Here is a 23,122-nt window from a genome sequence, read left to right as displayed (position 1 = left end):
TGTATGTTTTTGATTTGTGGTTACCTTGTTTCTCAAGTATGTAAACCCCATCCTATAGCTATTGATACTTGCCTTAGACTGGTAATCATATAGGCTCAAACACATTCTAGGAAATGATAAAAAAAATTTACACTTTCTTACTCTTCTCCCCCACATTATATGATTTTGATGTCCTCTTTTACATCTTCATGTTCATCCTTTTGCTGTTCACTGTGGTTATCATAATAAATTTCACAGAAATTTATTTTGATATTTTTAAAATCCATGTACTGGCTTATTTAGGTGATTTTCTTTCCAATTGTGATTTTCTCTTTCCTATATATTCTTCTTTTCTATTTACAGAAGACCTTTCAATATTTCCTTTAGGATAGGTTTAGTATTGCTGTATTCTTTTAGTTTTTGCTTGTCTAAGAAATTCTTTCTCCTTCTACTGTAAATAATAATCTTGCTGGGTAGAGTATCCTAGGTTGCAGTTTTTTCCCCTTCAGGACTTTGAATGTATCTTGCCACTTCCTTCTGGCCTGCAAAGTTTCTGTACAGAAATCAGCTGATAGCCTTATGGGGGTTCCCTTGTAATTAACTTTTCTCTTGCTGCCTTTAGAATCCTCTCTTTAACTTTTGCCATTTTAATTATAATTTTGGTGTAGGTCTGTTTGGTTTTACCTTGTTTGGGACCCTCTGCTTCCTGTACCTGGAGATGTTTCTTTCTTTACGTTTGGGAAGTTTTCAGCTTCCCAAATACATTTTCAATACCCTTTTCTCTTTCTTCCCATTCTGGGGTCTCTATTATGCATAGATTGGCATGCTTTATTTTAGCCCATAGGTCTCTTATATTGCTTTCATTTGGCTTTCTGTCTGCTGTCTTGATTGGGTGATTTCCATTATTCTATCTTCCAGGTCATTTACTCATTTTTATGTATTATTCATTCTGCTATTCATTGCCTTTAGTTCAGTTTTCATCTTGGCAAATGAGTTTTAAAATTTTTTTGGTTCCTTTTTATAGTACTCTGCATTTCTGTCAATAGCATTTCTTAATTCCTTCAGTATTTTCATTATCTCCTTTTTGAATTCGGTGTCTGTTAGACTGAAGAGGTCTGTTTCATTGTTCTTTCAGGGGAATTCTCTTGGTCTTTTAACTGGGAGTGGTTCCTCTGCTTCTTCATTTTACCTTATATTTCTCTTATTCTGTGAGTTTAGGAGAAACAATGATCTACTGTGGTCTTGGAGGGCTATTTATATGTGGGAGTGTCCTGGTGTAGTTTGTGTGGATTTAATATTTTGGTGCAAGGGCTGTTTTTAGTATTGATGCCTGTCACCTCTTTCCTCAGCATGTGCTAGTCATTATTCTCTTGATAGGGCGTGTGCAGATGCAGTGGCTGGTGCCTGGTCCTGGCATTCTCTGTGGTGGTAGCAGCTCATGCGCATCCCTGGAGCACACAATGGGAGGTGGTTCACAACTACTCCTGGAGTCTGCGAGGGTGGTAGCTCATGACAGCTCTTAAAGCATGGGGGTTGGGGGTGGTGGTGGCTTGTGATCACTCCTGTAGCTTGTGTAGGCAGTGTCCTGCAACCTGAGGGCACATGCAGGGAGAAAGGCTGCAATGGCAGGTCTTGCCTCTCCTCTCGCACACCACCCAAACAATGGTACCTGGCCTCTAAGGTAGCCCAGTCTTCCTCTGCGTACATCCTCTGGTGCAGTTGCACCAAACTCCAGCCCCTTCAGGCTCTTTCTGCACAGCCCACCACCTGAGTTCTCTCCCTGGGTCTAATCTCTGAAGCCTGAGCTTCAGCACCTGGTCCCTGCCCGCACTGATGGACGTGTGTCTCCGGCCGGGGAGTGCTGAGCGGTGGCACTGACTGTCTGCCGGTCTCCCTCCATTCTAGCTGCTGCAAAACCGGTTCCTGCATTCTCCTCCAAGGCTCTAAAACTCCCACTCTGTCCCAGCTGATCTCCATGATGGTGAGGGGACTTCCCAGGGTGCAGGCATCTTTCCTCTTTCACAGCTCTCTCCCAAGGGGTGGAGCTCTCTCCCAAGGGGTGGGGTGCAAGTCCCTTCCCAATTCCTTTCTTTTCTTTTGTCCTACCTGGTTACATAGAAATTTTCTTGCCCTTTTAGAGGTCTGACGTCTTCTGCCAGCGTTCAGTAGATATTCTGTAAGAATTGTTCCACATGTAGATGTGTTTTTGATGTATTTGTGTGAGGCAGTGAGCTTCACATTCTACTGCTCTGCCATCTTGATCCAGTAGTCAAGAACTTTTAAATACGTAAGACATTTTCATAATTTTGAGATGTATTATTTAAAAACTTTTTTTCCAGAAGGAATACAAAAAATAAAATGTAATACATATAGCTTGCAAAAGGTCTCAACATAAGACATTATTGTTCAGGTATCATTTAATTAGTGTTATGTATAACTTAGATAATTTATTAATTACCTTGAGGAGATCTGGATCAATTCCTTTAATCTTTGGAACTGGAACTGGGGGTAGAATCAACATCTTAATCCTTGAAAACAAAATTTTGTTTTGATGTCAGTTATACATTCTCATTTCAAAAGATAGAAATAAAATGTTGACAGTATTATTAAAGTAACAGAAAATTTGGAATAAGTATAATCTGAGAAAGAGGAGGAAAGAAAGAGGAGGAAAGCATTAAGCAGTAAATGACAAGGCAAAACTATAGAAGAAAAAGACAAAAAAAACAAAAAACCCTCATCTGAAACCAATTTAAGTAAAATGCAGTTTTCTTATAACTTTTCTTTTATAATGTCTTTTATTGATAGACAGTCTTAGTATTAGAAGTTAGAAATTTAATTCCATCTGAAGCCAATTTCCATGTCAGTTATAAGGGAGGTAATTTTAATATACATCTCATCTGTAATTTGTAGAGGAAGGGAAGGGGAGGAGAAAGAGCCAATCTATGTGGAGCCAACATTATCTGTACCCTTAAAAAAGAGTGGGTTGGTATAAGTTCATACCACAAATCTACATGAATTATAAGATTATCCAAGGCAATCTCATTAACCAGGGTGTTATTGCACAGTTCATTTCAGTTAGGACAGACTAAATTTGAACTATCTCTAATCAGTATGGATTTGTATACACAAGTCTATGATGCACTTAAAATTTCTGTTCCAAATATTTAAGTTACTTTTTGACCACAATTGATTTCAATATCTATCCTGCTTGTCTTGTGCCTGATTGTATCCCCAGCACTTAGAACAGTTCCTGGCACAGAGAAGGTGCTCAATAAACCATTTTTTGAATAAGTTTGAGTAAGTCATTTATTTATTTCATTAATAGAGTTTTTGTTTTAAAGTCAACATTGTGGCTGTGGAATAAAGCTCAGATACTACTATAAACCACTGATGAAAGAAATCAAAGATGACACAAACAGAGGGAGAGATATACCATGCTCCTGGATTGGAAGAATCAATACTATGAAAATGACTATGCTACCCAAAGAAATCTAGAGGTTCAGTGCAATCTCTGTCAAATTACCAATGGCATTTTTCACAGATTTAGAACAAAAAATTATACAACTTGTGTGGAAGCACAAAAGACCCCGACTAGCCAAAGCAATATTGAGGATGAAAAACAGAGCTGGAGGAATCAGGCTCCCCAACTTCAGACTATACTACAAAGCTACAGTAATCAAGACAGTATGGTACTGGCACAAAAACAGAAATACAGATCAATGGTACAGGATAGAAAGCCCAGAGATAAATGCATGCACCTATGGTCACCTAATCTATGACAAAGGAGGCAAGAATATACAATGGACACCAGACAGCCTCTTCAATAAATGGTGCTGGGAAAACTGGACAGCTACATGTAAAAGAAAATGTGAAATAAGAACACTCCCTAACACCGTACACAAAAATAAACTCAAAGTGGATTAAAGACCTAAATGTAAGACCTGACACTATAAAACCCTTAGAGGAAAACACAGGCAGAACACTCTTTGACATAAATTACAGCAAGATCTTTTATGACCCACCTTCTAGAGTAATGAAAATAAAAACAAACAAATGGGACCTAATGAAACTTAAAAGCTTTTGCACAGCAAAGGAAACCATAAACAAGACAAAAAGACAACACATAGAATGGGAGAAAATATTTGCAAATGAAGCAATGGACAAAGGATTAATCTCCAAAATACACAAACAGCTCATGCAGCTCAATATCAAAAAGACAACCCAATCAAAAAATGGGCAGAAGACATTTCAGCAAAGAAGACATACCAATGGCCAAGAGGCACATGATAAGCTGCTCAGCATCACTAATTATTAGAGAAATGCAAATCAAAACTACAATGAGGTATCACCTCACACCAGTCAGAATGGCCATCATCACATATCTACAAACAATAAATGCTGGAGAGGGTGTGTAGAAAAGGGAACCCTCTTGCACTGTTGGTGGGAATGTAAATTGGTACAGCCACTATGGAGAACAGCATGGAGGTTCCTTAAAAAACTAAAAATAGAACAACCATATGCCCCAGCAATCCCACTACTGGGCATGTACCCTGAGAAACCATAATTCAAAAAGATTCATGTACCACAATGTTCATTGCAGCACTATTTACAATAGCCAGGACATAGAAACAACCTAAATGTCCAATGACAGACAAATGGATAAAGAAGATGTGGTACATACATACAATATTACTCAGCCATAAAAGTGAACAAAATTGGGTCATTTGCAGAGATGTGGATGGACCTAGAGTCTGTCATACAGAGTGAAGTAAGTCAGAAAGAGAAAAACAAATATTGTATATTAATGCATATATGTGGAATCTATAAAAATGGTACAGGTGAACCTATCTGAAGGGCAGGAATAGAAAGGCAGATGTGGAGAATGGACGTGTGGACACAGTGGGGAAGGGGAGGGTGGGATGAATTGGGAGATTAGGTTTGACATCAATACACTACCATGTGTAAAACAGACAGCTAGTGGGAACCTGCTGTATAGCACAGGGAGCTCAGCTCGGTGCTCTGTGATAACCTAGATGGGTGGGATGGGGGGGAGGGAGGTTCAAGAGGGAGGGGCTATATATATATATACATATAGCTGATTCAGTTCACTGTACACGAGAAACTAACACAACATTGTAAAGCAATTATACTTCAATTAAAAGAAAAAAAATTAACATTGTGGCTCTGGAATAAAGCTCAGAGATTATCCATTCCAATCTGATTTTTGGGCATCAGCTGATAGTCTACTTAGTGTGAATGAACGTTTTTTGAATGTTTCCACCACCTTTTTACATAATCCAAGGAATAAGCCAAATTCTGTAAGTTGTGTTTGAGTAGACTCCACTAGGTTTACTCTGTGGGACAGTGTTAAATTGTTACTGATGAACAGAAGTTATAGAAAAAATTCATGTTATTAATAACTGCTACCATTTTTGAATGCTTCTGATAAACCACTGTGAGATGTATCTTGCACTAGACTCTGGGTCGGCAAATTATGGTCTATGGGCCAAATGTGGTCTGCCCTCTGTTTTTGTAAATAAAGTTTTATTGGAACATGGTCATGTTCATTTTACATATTATCTATGTAAAATAGTTTGCATATCATCTATGGCTGCTTTCATGCCACAGTGGCAGAGCTGAGTAGTGGTGACAGAGATTGCATAGCCTAGAAAGCCTAAAAATTTACTGTTTGGTTATTTTTAAAACAACTTTGTCAAGGCTTGCACTAAACATTTCATTTAATCCTTACCACTACCAGGGAGGCAGAAGACATTATCTGTGGAAAGATTTAGATATTTAAGGAACATGTTCAAATCACACACTAATACTTGGCTCAGCTGGAGCTCAAATCCAAAGCAGCTGACTCCAAAACCTGGGCCCTTTGCCTTCTGTCACGCTGATGGGTTAAACTTGGTTCTGCATCTCTAAATGAATAGTTCACAGGTTCAAACACATAGAAAAATGCAACAAAACCCCAGTTACAGGAGGCAAAGTTTCCTAAATGTCTAACGCTTTACTTTGTATGGGTGCCTCTTTTTTGTTTTTTGAAGAGAATGATGCATTTAGGTACTTGTTGATAGCTTTCTAGGAGTTGTGGTTGACTTTAGGCCAGGGTGGCAGACCCTGCAGCTTGGAGGGCCCAAGCCAGTCATGCAACTGAATATAGCGGGCCTGGTACAAAGTCATAGGGAGGGATGGGAATGGTGACAGAGAACATATGCCCTTTGCAAATGGGATGGTTGTTGGTCCTCTGCTTCAGCACATGTTGACATGCAGGAATATCAGCCCAGTTTCACTAGATCTCTGTTTTTAAAGGTAATCTGGTAATCTGGATTTTTGTGTGAAAATTCCCTGTTTTATAAACACTTTGCAGGAAAACCTTTACTCCAAAATCAAAAGAACATAAAACAACAAAACATGGATCTGTGGGCTGAATTTGGCTTTCAGGTTGCCAGTTTGTCACTTCTGTTTTATGTTGATTCAGTTATTTCTTCCTGGATTAGTCATAGCTTGAAGGCTGGAGTAGGCCATATTGTGGGAGCCACAGAGTATAGAATAAAGATAAACTGGCATGAAACTACGTTTCTGATTTTTCTATCATTTTATTCAAATCCAAATTACACTATAAATTTTGCTAGAGTTGACTCAATGATCTGGACTAAGAAAGGGAGCAGTGGCTTGGTTTGTGAACCAACAAAACCTCAAGCAAAGAGCACCTGAAGTCCTTTACAGTCCTGAAGTTCTGGGGTAAACTGGCATAGCACCTCATTCTTTGAGTTTCATTTTAATTGTTCTTTCCACACTTGCTGTCAGCTATTTTCTACCATTTCCTACTTTCATTAGAACATGGAAATTTAGACAATGATAAGGGTTTTTATGGGTACATGAGAAAAGAAAGGTTAATTGTTTTCCACGGAAAACTTAATTTAGAACAGGAAATTTGGCAGTACAAATAGATTTCCAAAATTTTTCCCAATTTGGTGATTTTGACCAAGCGTCATAGTTAAGAACTTCATTATTCATAGAAAACATTCTTTTAGACAAAGGTTAATATATTTCCTTTGAAATTCTATTTGGAGGATTATTTTTTCTTTCAAATATTGTTAACTAATGTAATTTTAAGCAACATAACAAATTTGCTTGGTCTTCATGATGACTCGAAATTGACAACTAATGTTAAAAGTAAATTCCGTTATGTACATAGTGGGTTTATCTACTGCAGGTACACATAAATGAGCCCATCGCCTAACTGTACAGATCAGTGAATTCAAATTAATCAACAGAATAATTTGACTCCTTTGCTGTTGGCATTGCTTAAATATATAAATTACTTAAAATCCTAAATAATTTACTTTTACTAACTCCACCCCGCCCCGCAATTGAAAAGTGTGTTATCCTGCTTTATAATACTTGTGTTTCTAAGATAGTAATGTTGTTAGAAAGTTAGATAGAAAATAAAATTCTACAGAGCGAATTTTGTTTTCTCCTGAGCTTACATTATAAAATTGGAGATGAAACTCCTAAAATAACCCTTCCTACATTCACTTGGAGACTTTTAGCATGCTTGACACTCTGGAACTCTAGAATTCTGAGAATGACACTCTATTTTGATGTTTACAAATGCTATACAGCTTCAAAATACAAATTAAAAAGCTTTTACAATATATTCACATAGATCCTCTTTTGATTTGTAGATGCGTCTTGGCTTCGCCTGGAGACTTGTCTTTAGTTCTAGCTAGAGTAACCAACTGTCTTGGTTTGCCTGGACACAGGACTTTCAGTGCTAAAACCAGGAAAGTCCCAGGCAAACAGTGTTAGCTACCCTAATTCTAGGAGAAGGGGCAAGATTAACCCATGGGACTTAAAGAATATTCTAAACTACCATATGACCCAGCAATCCCACTACTGGGCATATACCCTGAGAAAACCATAATTCAAAAAGAGTCATGTACCACAATGTTCATTGCAGCTCTATTTACAATAGCCAGGAGATGAAAACAACCTATGTGTCCATCATCGGATGAATGGATAAAGAAGATGTGGCACATATATACAATGGAATATTACTCAGCCATAAAAAGACATGAAACTGAGTTATTTGTAGTGAGGTGGATGGACCTAGAGACTGTCCTACAGAGTGAAGTAAGTCAGAAAGAGGAAAACAAATACTGTATGCTATCACATATATATGGAATCTAAAAAAAAAAAAGGTTCTGAAGAACCTAGGGGCAGGACAGGAATAAAGATGCAGATGTAGAGAATGGACTTGAGGACACGGGGAGGGGGAAGGGTAAGCTGGGACGAAGTGAGAGAGTGGCATGGACATATATACACTACCAAATGTAAAATAGATAGATAGTGGGAAGCAGCCGCATAGCAGAGGGAGATCAGCTTGGTGCTTTGTGACCACCTAGAAGGGTGGGATAGGGAGGGTGGGAGGGAGATGCAAGAGGGAGGAGATATGGGGATATACATATGCATATAGCTGATTCACTTTGTTATACAGCAGAAGCTAACACACCATTGTAAAGCAATTATACTCCGATAAAGATGTAAAAAAAAAAAGAATATTCTAAATGTAAGAAAACTGGCGACTAGTACCAGTAACTTTTCCTATGTTTTGTATTAAAAGTTCCTGTAGTCTGTACTGTCTTTCAAGAATGAAAATAGAATAATTAGTCTTTACAGCTTAAGGGAAATTTAAAGGTCATATAATCCAACACCCTCAAATTACCCATGAGAACATGGAGGCCTAGAGAGATTAAGGGACTCAAATGAGATTAAACAGCAGTGGCAGAATAATAACTGGAACCTGCCTTTTGACTGCAAGAGAATGCAGAATGGAATCTCTTCAAGCTTAGAATTTTATCTGTGTTGACAAAAGCAGATGAAATACCAAATCATAACTATCCAAGCAATTTCAATAAAACCCAAATTTACTTAAAATCAACATCATATGAAGTCAAAAAAGGTTTTATTAGATTGAATTATCCAGGTGGCTTTAGTTTACCACTTAAATTTCCTCTTACATTAGGACTGTGTCAGACTCAGCCAAAGCCTCACTGCTGCCTTATGGTCCTGGAATAAATGAGCCAATTTTTTCAGAACTTTGACGAGGTACATATCACAAGGTGTATAGTCACTAGCCTCAGCCTCTTAATGTCCTATGTAACTTTCCAGATAGAACTGAGACCTGTGATGTCTCTATGATGAACACAATAAAGTGGTAAATGTATAACTGGAGCTAATGTTTCACTGGGTTGAAATATTTCACTCACGATTCACAAAAGAAAACATCAAACAATAAATGGAAACGTGTATGTTTGCTAAATGGCAAAAACATATCAAAGTATATCACACTTACCTTTGTTGTTTAGAAAATATGAATAAGAATAATGTCACCGTTAGTCCAAATATTCCAAAGATAATAAATAAGAACCATGGAAACCGGAAATCTGAAAAACATAAGAAGAACATCTCACTCACAGAACTATGAATAGTTGAAGTTTACATTTCACTCTCCTGTTCCACATAAAAAAATTTCCTAATCTGTATTCATCTAGTAGAGTCAGTGATTTCATCTGATAACCACTGAAATAGAGTGCAATGACTTAGGAGTATTTTCTGTTCCAAGAACACCTCTATCCACTTCTTCAGATCCTTTCATGTACCAAAAAAAGAAAATCAAAGTAAAGGAACAGCATACAGTTTAAGCATGTTTATACAAACAAACTGCTTTAAGCATCTTATGTATTCAGGGTATGTCATTAAAATGCTTCAGCTCTAGGAAAAATTGATGCCTGTTAATATACTACTTTTCCTAAATAATGTCCACTTGGTTCTTTTTTTTTTTTTTAAAGGTGTGGTGATATTTTTTATCCTCCAGATTGAGGATCCATCAAAAAGATGGGGCAGAGTTTTACTTTTGAATCATTACTGAAACTTTTTAGACATGCAGGGCATACATTTTCTGCTTAAAAAATTGTTGTTTGACAGAAGAAGATCAGTACTAGGACTCCCATCTTTAGATTTTAGTATAATTTGTAGCAAATTTGTGGGAGTCTGTAAACCTTCTATTTCATTTCTCAAGAACAAGTGCCACAGTGGCAGAGGTTGACTGCTTTTAAGGTGGAATTTACCTTCACGTTGCTTTATGAAAGTAGGCTTTTATGCTGTAATATTTTATTTATTTTCTTATTCAGTTATTAAAAGCCCCAAGGGAGATGTTATGCATATTATAAAGAATTAGTGGGGGAGAGAATATCGTTTCTTTGTATCTTGTGGTACCTATAATTTTATATCAATGATATACTCAGGAACATAATATAAAGCGAGAGTTTAATTTTTTTCTTTTTTAACAGAGAAGAAAAGCTTGTTTAAAAAATGTTTTTGTTAAGGAATTAAATGCCATTACAATAAGCTTAAAGGGCATGTGGCAAATGTGCTTTTAACCTGAATTTCGTTGTATCAAGTATCATTTGAAACAACAAGCCTGTTGAGTAGAGCTTAGAAAAGATGGTGCTATAGACATTTTCATTTGTGTTATATAGTATCACAGATTCTACCTGTACTGTAGGTGCAGAAATATAAATTTAATTTCTCTGTAGCTTGTGATTGTTTCGTTAACAAACCTCAGACCCTCATGTGGCACTGTAAACCTTCTGTTTTTAATGGGGATGAGTTATAGCCAATTCCCATTTGGGAGTGATAATATTTTATACACTTACTATTCATTGTTAGGCAGCCTTCTTTATTTCTGTATCCAAAAATTTAAATTCTTTTATTCTGAATTCATAGGTCTCATTTCTTTAAACTATATGTTTATATTTCTTTTATATAGGATCTTCAAATATTCCTTGTCACTCTTGAGCGTATCTAGCACACGATTTATTAAGCCTTCCTCCAGGTAAAAGCCACACCCAAACTTTCTAAAACCAATAAACACCTGCCATTGACTACTTATGCTGACTCAATATTAGGAATTCTCTAAGATGTCACATAGATAGCCATCCATCCAGATTCAGAATTTCTTCACTGTGTATATGAGAAACATTTTTTTCTGATTATAAGTGCAAAACAAACTCATAGAAAATACTAGAAATACAGAAACAAGGAAATAAAGAAATGAAGAAAAGAATCACCTGAAATTCTGTTATCCAGAGATACCCCACCCCCTCCATCAATAGCTTAGTGTATCTTCTGCTCTTTAACTTGCACCTACCCCATGACTTTTCCTGAATAATTCAAAAATGAAATCCTCCTTCCTCTTTTGTAATGGAGGAAGGCAGTTACAGGCAGTGAACTCAAGGTCCCTCATCCTGACAATTGATGCTAATGTATCTTGATCTGGACAACACCCTAACAATCCCTGTATATTGACAAAAGCCATGTTGGCTTCCATCTTAATCTCTTAGGTTTACCTTCTTCACATGCAAATGGTCTCATCTGAGGAAGTGTTACAAAGAGCACCTCACTGAACTCGCCATATTTTTCAGAGTTTCGTTGTCTGGATCTCACACGCACTTCATACTCTTTATCCAGTCTCAATGAGTACACTGGAACTGATGTTGACAATACAGGGTCCATCTTTCAAGACAAAATATAAAACTTACTGATTAGAGAGTCAACAACTCAATGCAATAAGCTCTATGAGGTGTTTCCACATGTGTATTCAAAATGAATTTCTGTAAAGTAGGCAATGTTTTAAAATGCGCTGGTGGAGTTTGCTATTTAGAGAAAGATCAAGGCAAATAACTTAGTAACACAACATTGTAAATGAACTATACTTCAATTAAAAAATGGTAAAAAAAAGAATCATTTTAAATGGGGAGTAGTCTTCAAATTTATTTTGGTATAAACACAAAGATATGATAGACTTGTTTAAAGAAATGCAGCTATATCTTTGCATTAGGCTGTCAGATATTCTACTAAGATCAAAGCATAATAGAATTATAGTGAATGGCAGAATTATAAAGATTACAGATACATTGCCTACCCTTTGGGATATTACATTCTTATATAAAGACATCAGAACAGAAAGAAACAAACATATTTCCTATATCTATATCTGTTCTTTGGAAATCCTGGGTAGTCATTCATATGATCACAGAATTGGAAAGTGTCCTAGAAAAATCACAGTTGTCTTAATTAAACTTTCAAACAATTCTATCAGCTTGCTCTAGAAGGCTTAAAGCCACCTCAAAATAGTTTGCTATTCAAAATTTGTGAAGAAAAGTCACTGGAGGCCTTTGGTAACAACCAACAGGATTCCACAATCCTGAAGGCCAGGATGTTCCTTTACCTTCCCAGGGAAGGGTAGGTGAGGCTATTAGACTTTTAAGACATGTTGCTATCAAAGAGGTTAGACACAACTAATGATGGTGTTTTCCTCCAAGTCACATATTCAAAGCAGGTACACAATATGTGGTTTTCTTGTGTTTTGGGGTAGAACATCTTGTTCCTGTTTACAGAAAATTAGGAACATTCTCTTCTTCAACAGCATGGGTTTTATCACATAAATAAGATTCTCATAATTTATTAAGTCAGAGCCTGGGCCTTCAACTTCTAAAACAAATTTCCCTTCACCTCAGTTAGTTTCTACTCACAAAGTACCTCTTTTTTTCTCCTATGTACACAGAATGGTTAGTTTGCATCTTTTATAGATGCTTAATATATGGAATATTTGTATACCTAAAATGCTTCTGAATATTAAATTCATTTTATTATTTTTCTTAAACTATTTTAAAAAGCCTGTGTTTCCATTCTTGAAGCCCTCATTTCTCTGTCACTGTCACCAGTACTATTTCTTTACAGATTTCATTAATAACAAAACCAAAAAGGGACCCTCGGCCATTCGACCCATAGCCCCCTCTCCATCTTCCCTCACCCTTCCACACCAGCCACACCAAACTCAAATTTGCTCACAGGGCTCCTAATACCCGCCCTGCTCCCTGCCACCTTCCTATGAGGCAAAGCCTATTCTTGGCTAATTCTCAGTGCAAGTACTGCTGATATTCTAAGAAGCCTCTTCTGGCAATTATCCCTACTCCATCCTGCCAGGTAGTACACATATTACTTCTTTTAATTCATTGCTCTAATTTCTATATTATACTGCAAATTCCCTGGGGGCAAACGATGCCTTCATTTTCTTTACATTTCCAAAGCCCAGCACAATACCAGGTATATAGTGGGTACTCAAGAGATGGCCAACACATTGTGGATAATTCTACGCCACCCATTAAGTCTTAAAAAAAAAAAAAAAAACCAAACAAATTCTTAACTTGGTTTAGCAGGTAAATAGTTGTAAGCAACTACATGGTCATTAGAATTACTTTTATATTCAAAATGTGTTTAATAAATTAAAAATGGGCATAGTAATGCCAAATTCAAAATTGTCAAATGTAACGTGAATTCCTGATACAAGCAACAAACATTAGCCTTTTCCCCCTTGACTTACAACCCTCTCTTCTTTTTATGCTTATGCCTCTTGTTCTCATAACCAAGTAGAATGTAAGTTCTTCAAGAGAGGTCAATTCTATAGATGGGCCCTTGATACTCATGACAATTCTGAGATACCTTGCAAATTACCAAACTTATAAATATCATGAATTTGTAACTTCATTTATAAAAGGTAAGTAAAGTAAAAGTTAATTGACCCCTTTGGACTTACCTGATGAGATTTAGCAGGGGTGCAGTGAAAAGTGCCGCAAAGCCAAGTTGGGATGCAGCCCTGAATGGTCGACCGAGTCCCATGCTCCCACGCATCTGGCTCAGGGTGTGTGATTCCTATCAGTGCCTCAGCTGGGACAGAACTACAGGCCATGGACTTTCTGTGTTCAAACTATTAGCACTCAGTTTGTGTGCTAATGTTCTGATTTACATCTTTGCTTTTTCTAGGTTGTCAAACTTTTTTTGTTTCAGGTCTCCTCCACACTCTTAAAAATGATTGAGAATCCTAAAGATTTTGGGTTTTTTGGGTTATACCTTTCACTATTTACCATACTAGAAACTGAAAATGAGAATTTTAAAAATACTAAATTCAAAATTAAAATAACAGATTTTATGTTAACATTTTTATAAAAATTATTGTACTTTCTGAAAGAATAAAATTATAGTGAGAAAAATGACATTGATTTACATTTTTGCTAATCTCTTTAATATCTGGCTTAATGGTTGTATTTTTACAACTGTCTCTGAATTAAAACTGCTAGGATGTGTTGTTTTGGTTGAGGTGCATAAATAAAACTTGGTCTCACAGATATATAGTTAGGAAATGGAAGAGATATTTTAATACTCTTTTCAGATGATTGTATATATTCTTCTTTAACACCAACAAGAAAACTCAGTAAGTGGTATTTTCTTAAAGGTTAGTTGCAATGTGGAATCTGAAACTCTATCAATGAATCTTTCATACTTCATTATATTAAAATCCACCATTCCATCTAGTACTTTGAATGGATCATTTCCCCATGTGTGGTTTTGGTTACAGTACGTACTGGTCATTTGGAAAATACTGTTCACTGAGTTATGCAGATTTTCTAAATGTTCACACATTTCACTATACAATATTTTAAAAAAGCCTCACTTTTGCTTATATCACCGTTGATCTCATTAGGAGATCTTCAAAGGTTGGGGAAGCTATCAAGCTCACAGCTGCAGATGGCAAGTTTTCCAAAATTCGAATTTAACCTTGAAAGCTCAAATTTTCTCCTTGGCAACAAATACTGTCAATTGTTTTTCTTAAGTGTTAAGTTCACTTTTTCAAGAAATGTTGCCAAGTATTTGCCAACTCAAATATGAAAAGCCATCCAGCTGTTTATCAGTTATTCTTTCAAAGTAAAAATGGTATTCCAAGCAAAACGCAGCTAGTTCTAGCAGGCAACTCAGGTGTTTAAATGCCTTTTCTCAAGATAACCAACCACACCTCAGTATGTAGCTGCAGTGCTTTATGTGTACTTCCCATGTGTCACACAGAAGATTAAAAAGCTACATACTCAGAAGTCGTGATTTAATAAAATAATATATGCATGCAGCTTCATTGAGAACATTCTTATGTGAAACCACCTCCCCCCAGCCCTGCTCACCGCTTCTTAACTGTGAGTGCACGGTGGTGAAGAATACAGTGACTGTCAGTACGATTTGGAGTTACTGCCTTGATTTGTGCTCAGGCAGCAGCAGTGTTTCCACCATTGCGTTTGTACCATCTGTGTAAATCTCGACACAGTGAAAAAAGGAAAGAACATTCTAGTATTATTATGAAAATAGTCTTGAGCTTGTGGACTCCCTGAAAGGGTCCCAGGGACCCTCAGGGGTCCAAAGTTTACACTTTGGGAACTGCTGCCCTGGGGTGCCTAGCACCGTGCCTCGTGCACGGTAGTTATTTCAATACCTGGTTGCTGAACAAATGTTTGAGTGAAGCTTGAATTTAGAAAGCCTTGTTTGACTCAGCATCCAGCCAAGCTTTTCTGCACCAAGTCATGGAACAGATATCTAAATTAAAATGATTCTGCAAACAGAACCTTGAAGCCCAATATTTAACTGTGCACAGCTGCTCTAAACTTAACTTTCCTCTAATGACAAAACTGGCTTCTTCCTCAGCAGTTCACGGAATGGACAGGGCCCGGTGTCTCAAAATTCTGGGAGTGAGGCTGTGCCGGGCTGCTGGGCACGACCTGGTGACCAGCCAGAAACCACTTGGCTTGGCCAGGCCTGTGGCTGTGGCTAGACTGATTTAGAATTGGTTACATTGGGAGCAGCACGATAATCCTGGTTTCTTCTTGTTGTGTGCCATGTGGACTTTATCGAAGTGCCCAGTTCCCATACACTTGGCAAGGAAGTGTGGGGTTCAGAGGTCAACCAGTACCATGCCACTTGCTTACGTAAAAACCTCTTAGCTTGATTCTCCCTTGAGGTATGTAACAAAACATCCTTCTGAAACCTCTAGGGGATCGATTCCCTCCCCCTCTGTTTCCCTCCTGGAGTCACTCAAGAACTTATTTTAATGGGGGTCTGGTGAAAAGTAGCAAGTAAAATCATGGGAGAATATTTAGCCACAGCTCACTGTTGACCTTGATCATAACCCTTCCCATGTTTAGCCACACCCTCAAAGGCAGCTAACTGGCTAGAGTGCACGATATTGTTCTGAAGTTGAACTGGATACCAATGATGACTGGGGAAATATAGTTTTCCTTTCCTTCCATAGGTTTCTGTATAAAACTCCATGTACGCATTTGCTGTCTTAAAGAATTCCAAGATGATATTTTACTGATTATATCCAGTTTTCTCAAATAAGAAATTAGAGAGCATATAACATGGGCATGTGGTATTAAGTCAAAAGGAAGTCTATAAATGAGAGGGGGTTGTTAAACTAAAAAGAAGAAAAGTCGAAGGATTTTTAAATGTGAGATGTAATGATATCTTACCATTTTCCACTGGGTCTCATTTACTTCTTTGTATTGCAGTTCATACTCCAGGACTATCCATCCCTTCTGAACATCTGCATTTGGTGGTGGTTCCCATCTCACTTGGATATCTGCATGAATCCCTGTTAAGCTGATGTTCAGTAAAGTCCAGTTGAGGCCAATGGGTGGATCTGGTTGCACTGGGCATTTCAACAGGGAATTAGTACACAGACACAGCTCGGTATTAGTGGAATGCTTTCTTCCGAAGAGACTGTTACTTTATACATTTTTATTATTCAAACTCTTAATTCTTCCAATATTCCCACTTTATGGGAGAGTACCATTTTTTTTAAACACCTTTATTGGAGTATAATTGGTTTACAATGGTGTGTTAGTTTCTGCTTTACAACAAAGTGAATCATTTTTTAACTTAAGGATGATCTGTTTTTAACTTAAAAAAAAAGCCCCTATAAAAAACTTCTTTTTGAGTTTAAAATCTGATCTATAGCTATTCTTAAAGATTTGCCATGGTTTACACTTCTTTTGGCTCTGACAGGATTAATACTTTGGGATTTTGGCAAAGGAATTCACTTTAACTCAGAACTGAAGGAAGAGAGAGTCAGAAAGATCTATGGTGTTTAAACGTCGCTGTTTTGGAACTAGGGGTGGAGAAGTCTTTTTTCTTCCAAGCTCTATGTGACCTGGGGCAAGATCTTTCTTATTTTCTTTCTCATTTCTTGTCTTTGCCACTTCTGTACGGCTACAGAAGCACAATCCTTCCAAACACTCAGTAAATACTCCTTAGCTTGTCTTCCTAGCCACACGTGATCATTTCTTCAGATATAAAATGAAGGCATTACACTGCTCTCTCAAATGGTAATGAATCAGTGTTTTCTGTGTTTTACTTAACTGCATGCTACTGACCACTGTGGAGTGGATACTACTTTATAAAAAATGAGAAAGTCCCAATTTGACTAATCATGACCACATTTTGGAAATTAAATTGAAGGGATTTGCAAAATAGCTAAGCTACCCACATCATGACAGTTATACCTCAACTTTCTGGATTTGTTGGGGACTGATGAATTCTGAAAACCAAAGCTTAACCCTTTATATGACTGAACTATAAAAATGTTTTTAATGCAAAGTTTTCTCCAACTTATTACTCATGTTGCATCTTACAAATCTTCCTGTCTACTTTAAATAGAGGATATAGAACTGGGTCCTTTTTGAGAGGCTCAGTACCACCGTTATGAGCATAATAATAACCTCTTCCTTACTTTTATGCTTATTTCAAGGTGCCTTAGTTGACACATTACGGTGTGAGAAACACCCTGAGATGTTTAAAAAGCATCTGAAACTGAATGCATTCAAAGGCTAGTCTTCTGCCTGAAGCTTGCTCCTCTTCTACCTTCCCTGGTTCTGTTAATGGTGACTCCATTCCTCCAGTTGCTCAGGATAAAAATTCAACTCTTCCCGGACTCATCTTTTTTCTTTTTTTTTTTTCTTTTTTTGCGGCACGCGGGCCTCTCACTGTTGTGGCCTCTCCCGCTGCGGAGCACAGGCTCCGGATGCGCAGGCTCAGCAGCCATGGCTCACGGGCCCAGCCGCTCCGCGGCATGTGGGATCTTCCCAGACCGGGGCACGAACCCGCGTCCCCTGCATCAGCAGGCGGACTCTCAAACACTGCGCCACCAGGGAAGCCCCCGGACTCATCTTTTTTTTCACCATCCCACATTCTGTCAGCTGTACTTGCAAGATATTCCCCAAATCCACCCACTTCTCATCACCTGCATGGCTCTAACCTGGTCCTAGCCATTATCAATTTTTTTTTTTTTTGCTGCATTAGCCTCCCAACTAGTCTCTTCCTGTGGTCCTTGTCCCCCTTCAGTCTATTCTCAACACAGCCCTCAATACTGTGGACATGGTGGTCATCTTAAGTTAGGTCATATCACTCATCATTTAAAGCCTTCCAAAGGCTTCCTATCTCACTCCAGGTGAAAGCCAAAGTCACACATGGCTTAAAGGGTACCTTAGCCTTGACCCTCTGACCTCTGGGATCTGGTCTGTGACCACGCACCTCCTCGCTCTCTGTGTATCCCCTTGCTACCCCATGCTGTTCCTTGAGAGAGCAAAGGCATGCTCCCGCTTCAGGATCTTTACCCTTCCTGTGCCCTCTTCCCTCATGTGGACACGTGACTGTTCTCTCATTTCCTTCTTCACTCAAGTGTCGCTGTCTCGGTGAAGCCGTGTCTGATAACGCTACCACTGCAACCTCTCCAGCATGCTTTTCTCCCTCCCGATGTTATCTCTCTTCGCAGCATGGTCTCTTTCCACCCTCACCGGGAAAATGTCCCACTAGGGCAGACGTTTTCTGTCCCCAGCACCTAGAACACTGCCTGGTCTAAGGAAGAGACTCAACGATTGACTGAATAAACTGAATGAATGACAAATGCCTAAGTAATATATGACTTTAAATCCAAAGACGAGCCCTGTGAGGTCTAGTAGAATACATTCATAATACACGAGGAAGCTGAGGCTTGTGACTGTCATCTTCAGAGCTAGGTTCACCTCGGTTCTTTGTTGTCTCTCACTCTCAGCTCCCTCCCTCCCTGCTTTCATGGTAACTCTGCCCGTCATCATCTTTTGCCTTGATTATCACAGAGTCTTCTAATCCCCATACCTCTAGTCTGTGCTATTGCAATCTACCCTCTACACTGCAGCAAGAAGAATTCCCCTGAGACAACAGTACCATGCTGTATGGCTTTGAGGTTAAGAGCATGGGCTCTGGAGCTATGCTGCTTAGGTTTGAATCTCAGCTCTGCCTACCAGCTGTCTGACCTTGAGCTAGTCATTGATCCCCTGCTTTGGGGATCAGTTTCATCATCTGTAAAATGGGGATTATAATAGAACCTATCTCACACAGTCATCACACCTGATCTATGGTAAATGCTTTGTAAGTGTTAGCAATAAATATCCTGAGGTCATTTCCCTGCTTAAGCATCCTCAAATGTACCCCTGGGCAGTAAGGTAAAGTCCAAATTCCTCTGTTGGGTACACAAGATCAATTGATGATTTTTCTGGCCAACGAGTCAGGCCTGCCAAACTGCTCCCGAGTCTGTGAACATTCTGTGTTGTCTGTCACTTTTGGAACTTAGTCGCTGTTGGAAGACACAGTCCATCTTGTATAACTGGCAACTCCTGCTGATGCTTTAAGAAGTAACTGAACTAGTCACCATCTCTGTGCAGCCCTTTCTCTACCCTCAGGGCCAGTCAATCATTCACACCTCTGGCCACAACCTTGGCTTGCTGTGCATTCCACACACCTTGAGTCCGGCACCTATGTGCTGTATCACAATTACTTGTTAACCTGCCTGATTTCCCTACTTGACTGCGTCTTACTCGTTCTGTAGCCAACACACCCAGCACAGTGCCCAGCTCATGGCACTTGGCAGGGACAGGGTTAGAACACGGGTCTTGACACAGTAGTCTTTCTACTACCCATTTAGCCACTAGACAGCTACATCTATTGACGTTAGGGCATATGTACGAATAGTTCCTCTAAACCGTATAATTGGGTTCTCTTTTCTGCTTGGTACAGTTTTCTCAATCTTCTCCCTCAAAGTCAGGCTATCAGATTTACTTGTTTCCATCTGCAACTTCTACCCACACTCTCTCTGTCTCTTCCAGTCTGCTGATGCCTGGGAAACCACACACAAGAACAACACATCTGAGAGAGGCTCCAAGGAATTCCTATAAGCAACAAATGAGCTTTGTGGATAGATCTGAGGCACCAATGTCAGCTACTCATGGTCCTTCTTTGATTCTTTCTATTTAGCTGTTTATACTATTATAGTATAAACATGAATATTCCAATTATGGTTGTTTGTTTTGTTTCATTTCCCCTGTGTCCACATGATGGGCAAGGGATAAGCTGCTTGGAACTTTCACTTCGTTCACTGAGCTAATTACCTCCAGTGTTTGTTTTGAGATCTTATAAACATGTCTTTAAACTGATTTTGGCTGTTCTGTCAATGTAAAATTCCAGAATGATTATGCCTTGTGGTAAAGAAAATCTAGGCCTTTATTATAGCAGTGACAGAGATCAAGGCCAATGTATTTCAGTAGATCAGAATATAATAATCATACCAAATCATTAGGAGAGAAGGAATCTTAAGAATGCGTTGAGTTTGTCCCTCGCAGCGGCACACAAGAATACAATCCAGCTTTAGAGACCTTCTCAAGGAAAAGACTCCATAAGACTCCTATTCTTTTCTTTACAACATTTACTGCCAGATTTTTTTCATGTTAGAGCCAACCCAAGCTCCCTCTGCCCTTTCTCTCTTGTTCACCAGCTGATCTCATGCACTGTAAAGGAGACCTCCATCCCTCTACAGAGTGCAATGACACAGTCTTCCTATTTGCATACACTTGGACTTTGCAGCCTTCCCCATTTATTTAATCTAAAGCCATGTCAAATAAAACACAAACCTGTGATTTACCTATTTCCTCAACAGAGAAACACTTTTGATCCACAGTATCACCATTGCTAGTTAGCTTGATACAGTAGGGGATCCAAATGGAGGTATAAGATGAATTAAAGTAACAGCTGTTTTCTCCAGCAGAGACATAATCGGGGCATTCTTTCCATTCTTGAGTCCATTCTTGAGTGCTCCTGAAATGGAGGGTAAAAAAGGATGAATTGTTCCCCCAAATCATGCCATAGCTTAAGCCAAAGCAAGGTGCTTGGCAGTCAGATTCAATAAATTGGGACACGACTATGTTATAAGCAAGTATCTTAGTGGCACCATTTCCAAGAAGTAGCACATCTGTGGATTGATGATCAGTGTCTGTAGACCGATAGAAGGCCATTTGGTACTTCTGCCTATACCAAAAGCATCCCTTCATTGACTGTGTATAATGAGCCAGCTCCTAAATTAAGTGATTTATTGGCAGGTACTTCATTATCCCCATTCTGCCGATGAGGGTTCTCAGGCTTACGAAGGTTTAAAAATGTTCCTTTATTAAAATACTGCAGAGAGTCAACCCCCAAACTATAGAGATTCCCAGAGAATAGCTGAGTCTTTAAACCTGGGTATTCCCCCAACTTATGGTGGAAGAAACTGAGGCAGCACACTGATGGTGTTCTGCAGGCTGAGTGACATGGAGATTTGGGTGGCCCTGAAGTGGACAATTGGCTACCGTCCTATTCTGAACTGCTGCATCCTGTGTCCATCTCCCCAAAGCTGTCCATTGTTTGGGGGGGATGGTTTCCTGTTGCCTCGAACTCCTTCCCATTCTCCTGATTTTTTTTCCTTAATTACATGAAGAGCCACGGGAACATTTCAAACATGCTGGACATCCAGGTAACCTTTAAGAAACATGGGAGTCCTAGGATTTTCCCCTCTACTCATAAAAGAGACAAAAGCCATGAACCCAGAAATTAAAAAAATTTCTCCAAACTGAGAAAGCATTTTTCTTCTCCACTTTGTAAATAGCAATGGACATTTAATTATAATATCAAAAAAAGGAAAACAAAAATGGGCTGAACTGAATCAATGTGTTTGCCTATCAGTTCCTTTTTTGGTTTCTCTACAAAGAACAAGTTCATCTTTTCCTATATCTTCGATCAGATAAGAACAAACAAAACAAGTCATGAGGGATAGATGGACACATGGAGAACACTGAAGAAATCAGAAAAGCTACATCTCCATATTTAAATTCTACCATAGAGTTATTCACCTCTATCCCAGTCTACAGAAAGCATCATTTACCCAGATGACTTAGAACAACAGCAGGATGTGTGTCAAAGAAAAAAGAGATGCCAGGAAGTTCACTGTGGGAGGACGTCAGTTTAGGGAAAGGATATTCCCTGATCAGCTGCTAAGGGGACCTGAACAAAAATGCAGAGCAATCAAAAGATCGCTCAGACTCAAGTCCATCCCAGCAGGAACTGAGCAAACATGTGAGACAATGTGACACAGCTCTCCTCCCATTTCCCATCTGCTTGCCTGACTGAATGGCTGAATTCAGCAAGCCATCACTGGCTGTCTCCAATGCAAGCAGTATGTAAGCATTATAGCTGGCACTAGCACTGTGTGGCTATAATGATTAATAAGACTTGATCACTACCTTCAGGCTAGAAGATGACTCAGAAATTACCATCCAAGTACTTTCTTTTTTTGTCTCCTTTATTCAGTATACTGATATTTCATAAGCATTGATTATATATAAAACACCGTGCCAGATATTATGCGGGATTCATGTGAATTACTCCTGCCTCAGGGGAATGACCGAGAAACTGTATTACAAAGCAGTGTGGCTAAGTGTTTACACATAGTACTCACTGGAGTTAGAAGAGGGAATGATTGCTCTGGCTGTTCATGGAAGGCTTCAAGGTGGAGGTGGTGTTTTTAGCAATCTTGAAGATGGGTAAAAGTTTAACAGATGGCAATAGGGAAAGGAAGAGAGGGAACAGAAGGCAATGGAATAATTGGGAAAAACTTTCTTAAATTAGAATTGCTACTTAGGTGGGGTAATTGATTATTTACTTACTCTTCACTAGGCTATCGGCTGAGAAGGGGGTTTATAAGTCAAGGAGACATAAAGCCAGGTGATCTGTGGCTGAGGGAGAAGGGGGTAGGAATGACCTTGTGTCGGCTGAGGCGCTTGGGGCTGGCAGGCCACACTGTGGAGGTCTGTGAGCATCACCCCAGGGGGGTGGGTGCTGGGCAGCAGTGGAC

General features: G+C 38.8%; 1 protein-coding gene across 1 annotated transcript in view; it reads right to left on the bottom strand.

The window, feature by feature from the left end:
* GHR (growth hormone receptor) overlaps nt 1–23,122 on the bottom strand; it is a 160,690-nt gene that overhangs the window by 7,133 nt on the left and 130,435 nt on the right. The window contains exons 4-8 of the mRNA XM_022598269.3: nt 20,882–21,054; nt 16,401–16,579; nt 11,400–11,565; nt 9,344–9,434; nt 2,438–2,507 (exon numbers count right to left, since the gene is read on the bottom strand). Coding sequence (XP_022453977.2) covers nt 2,438–2,507; nt 9,344–9,434; nt 11,400–11,565; nt 16,401–16,579; nt 20,882–21,054 — 679 coding nt within the window. The remainder of the gene's footprint in view (nt 1–2,437; nt 2,508–9,343; nt 9,435–11,399; nt 11,566–16,400; nt 16,580–20,881; nt 21,055–23,122) is intronic.

The sequence above is a fragment of the Delphinapterus leucas genome, chromosome 3, assembly GCF_059928025.1.
Source record: "Delphinapterus leucas isolate spDelLeu-1000000601 "Yukka" chromosome 3, BTC_Dleu_Yukka2, whole genome shotgun sequence".
Classification (NCBI taxonomy): Eukaryota; Metazoa; Chordata; class Mammalia; order Artiodactyla; family Monodontidae; genus Delphinapterus; species Delphinapterus leucas.
Note: the sequence above shows the minus strand (reverse complement) of the source record. Positions and strands in the feature narration are given on the sequence as shown.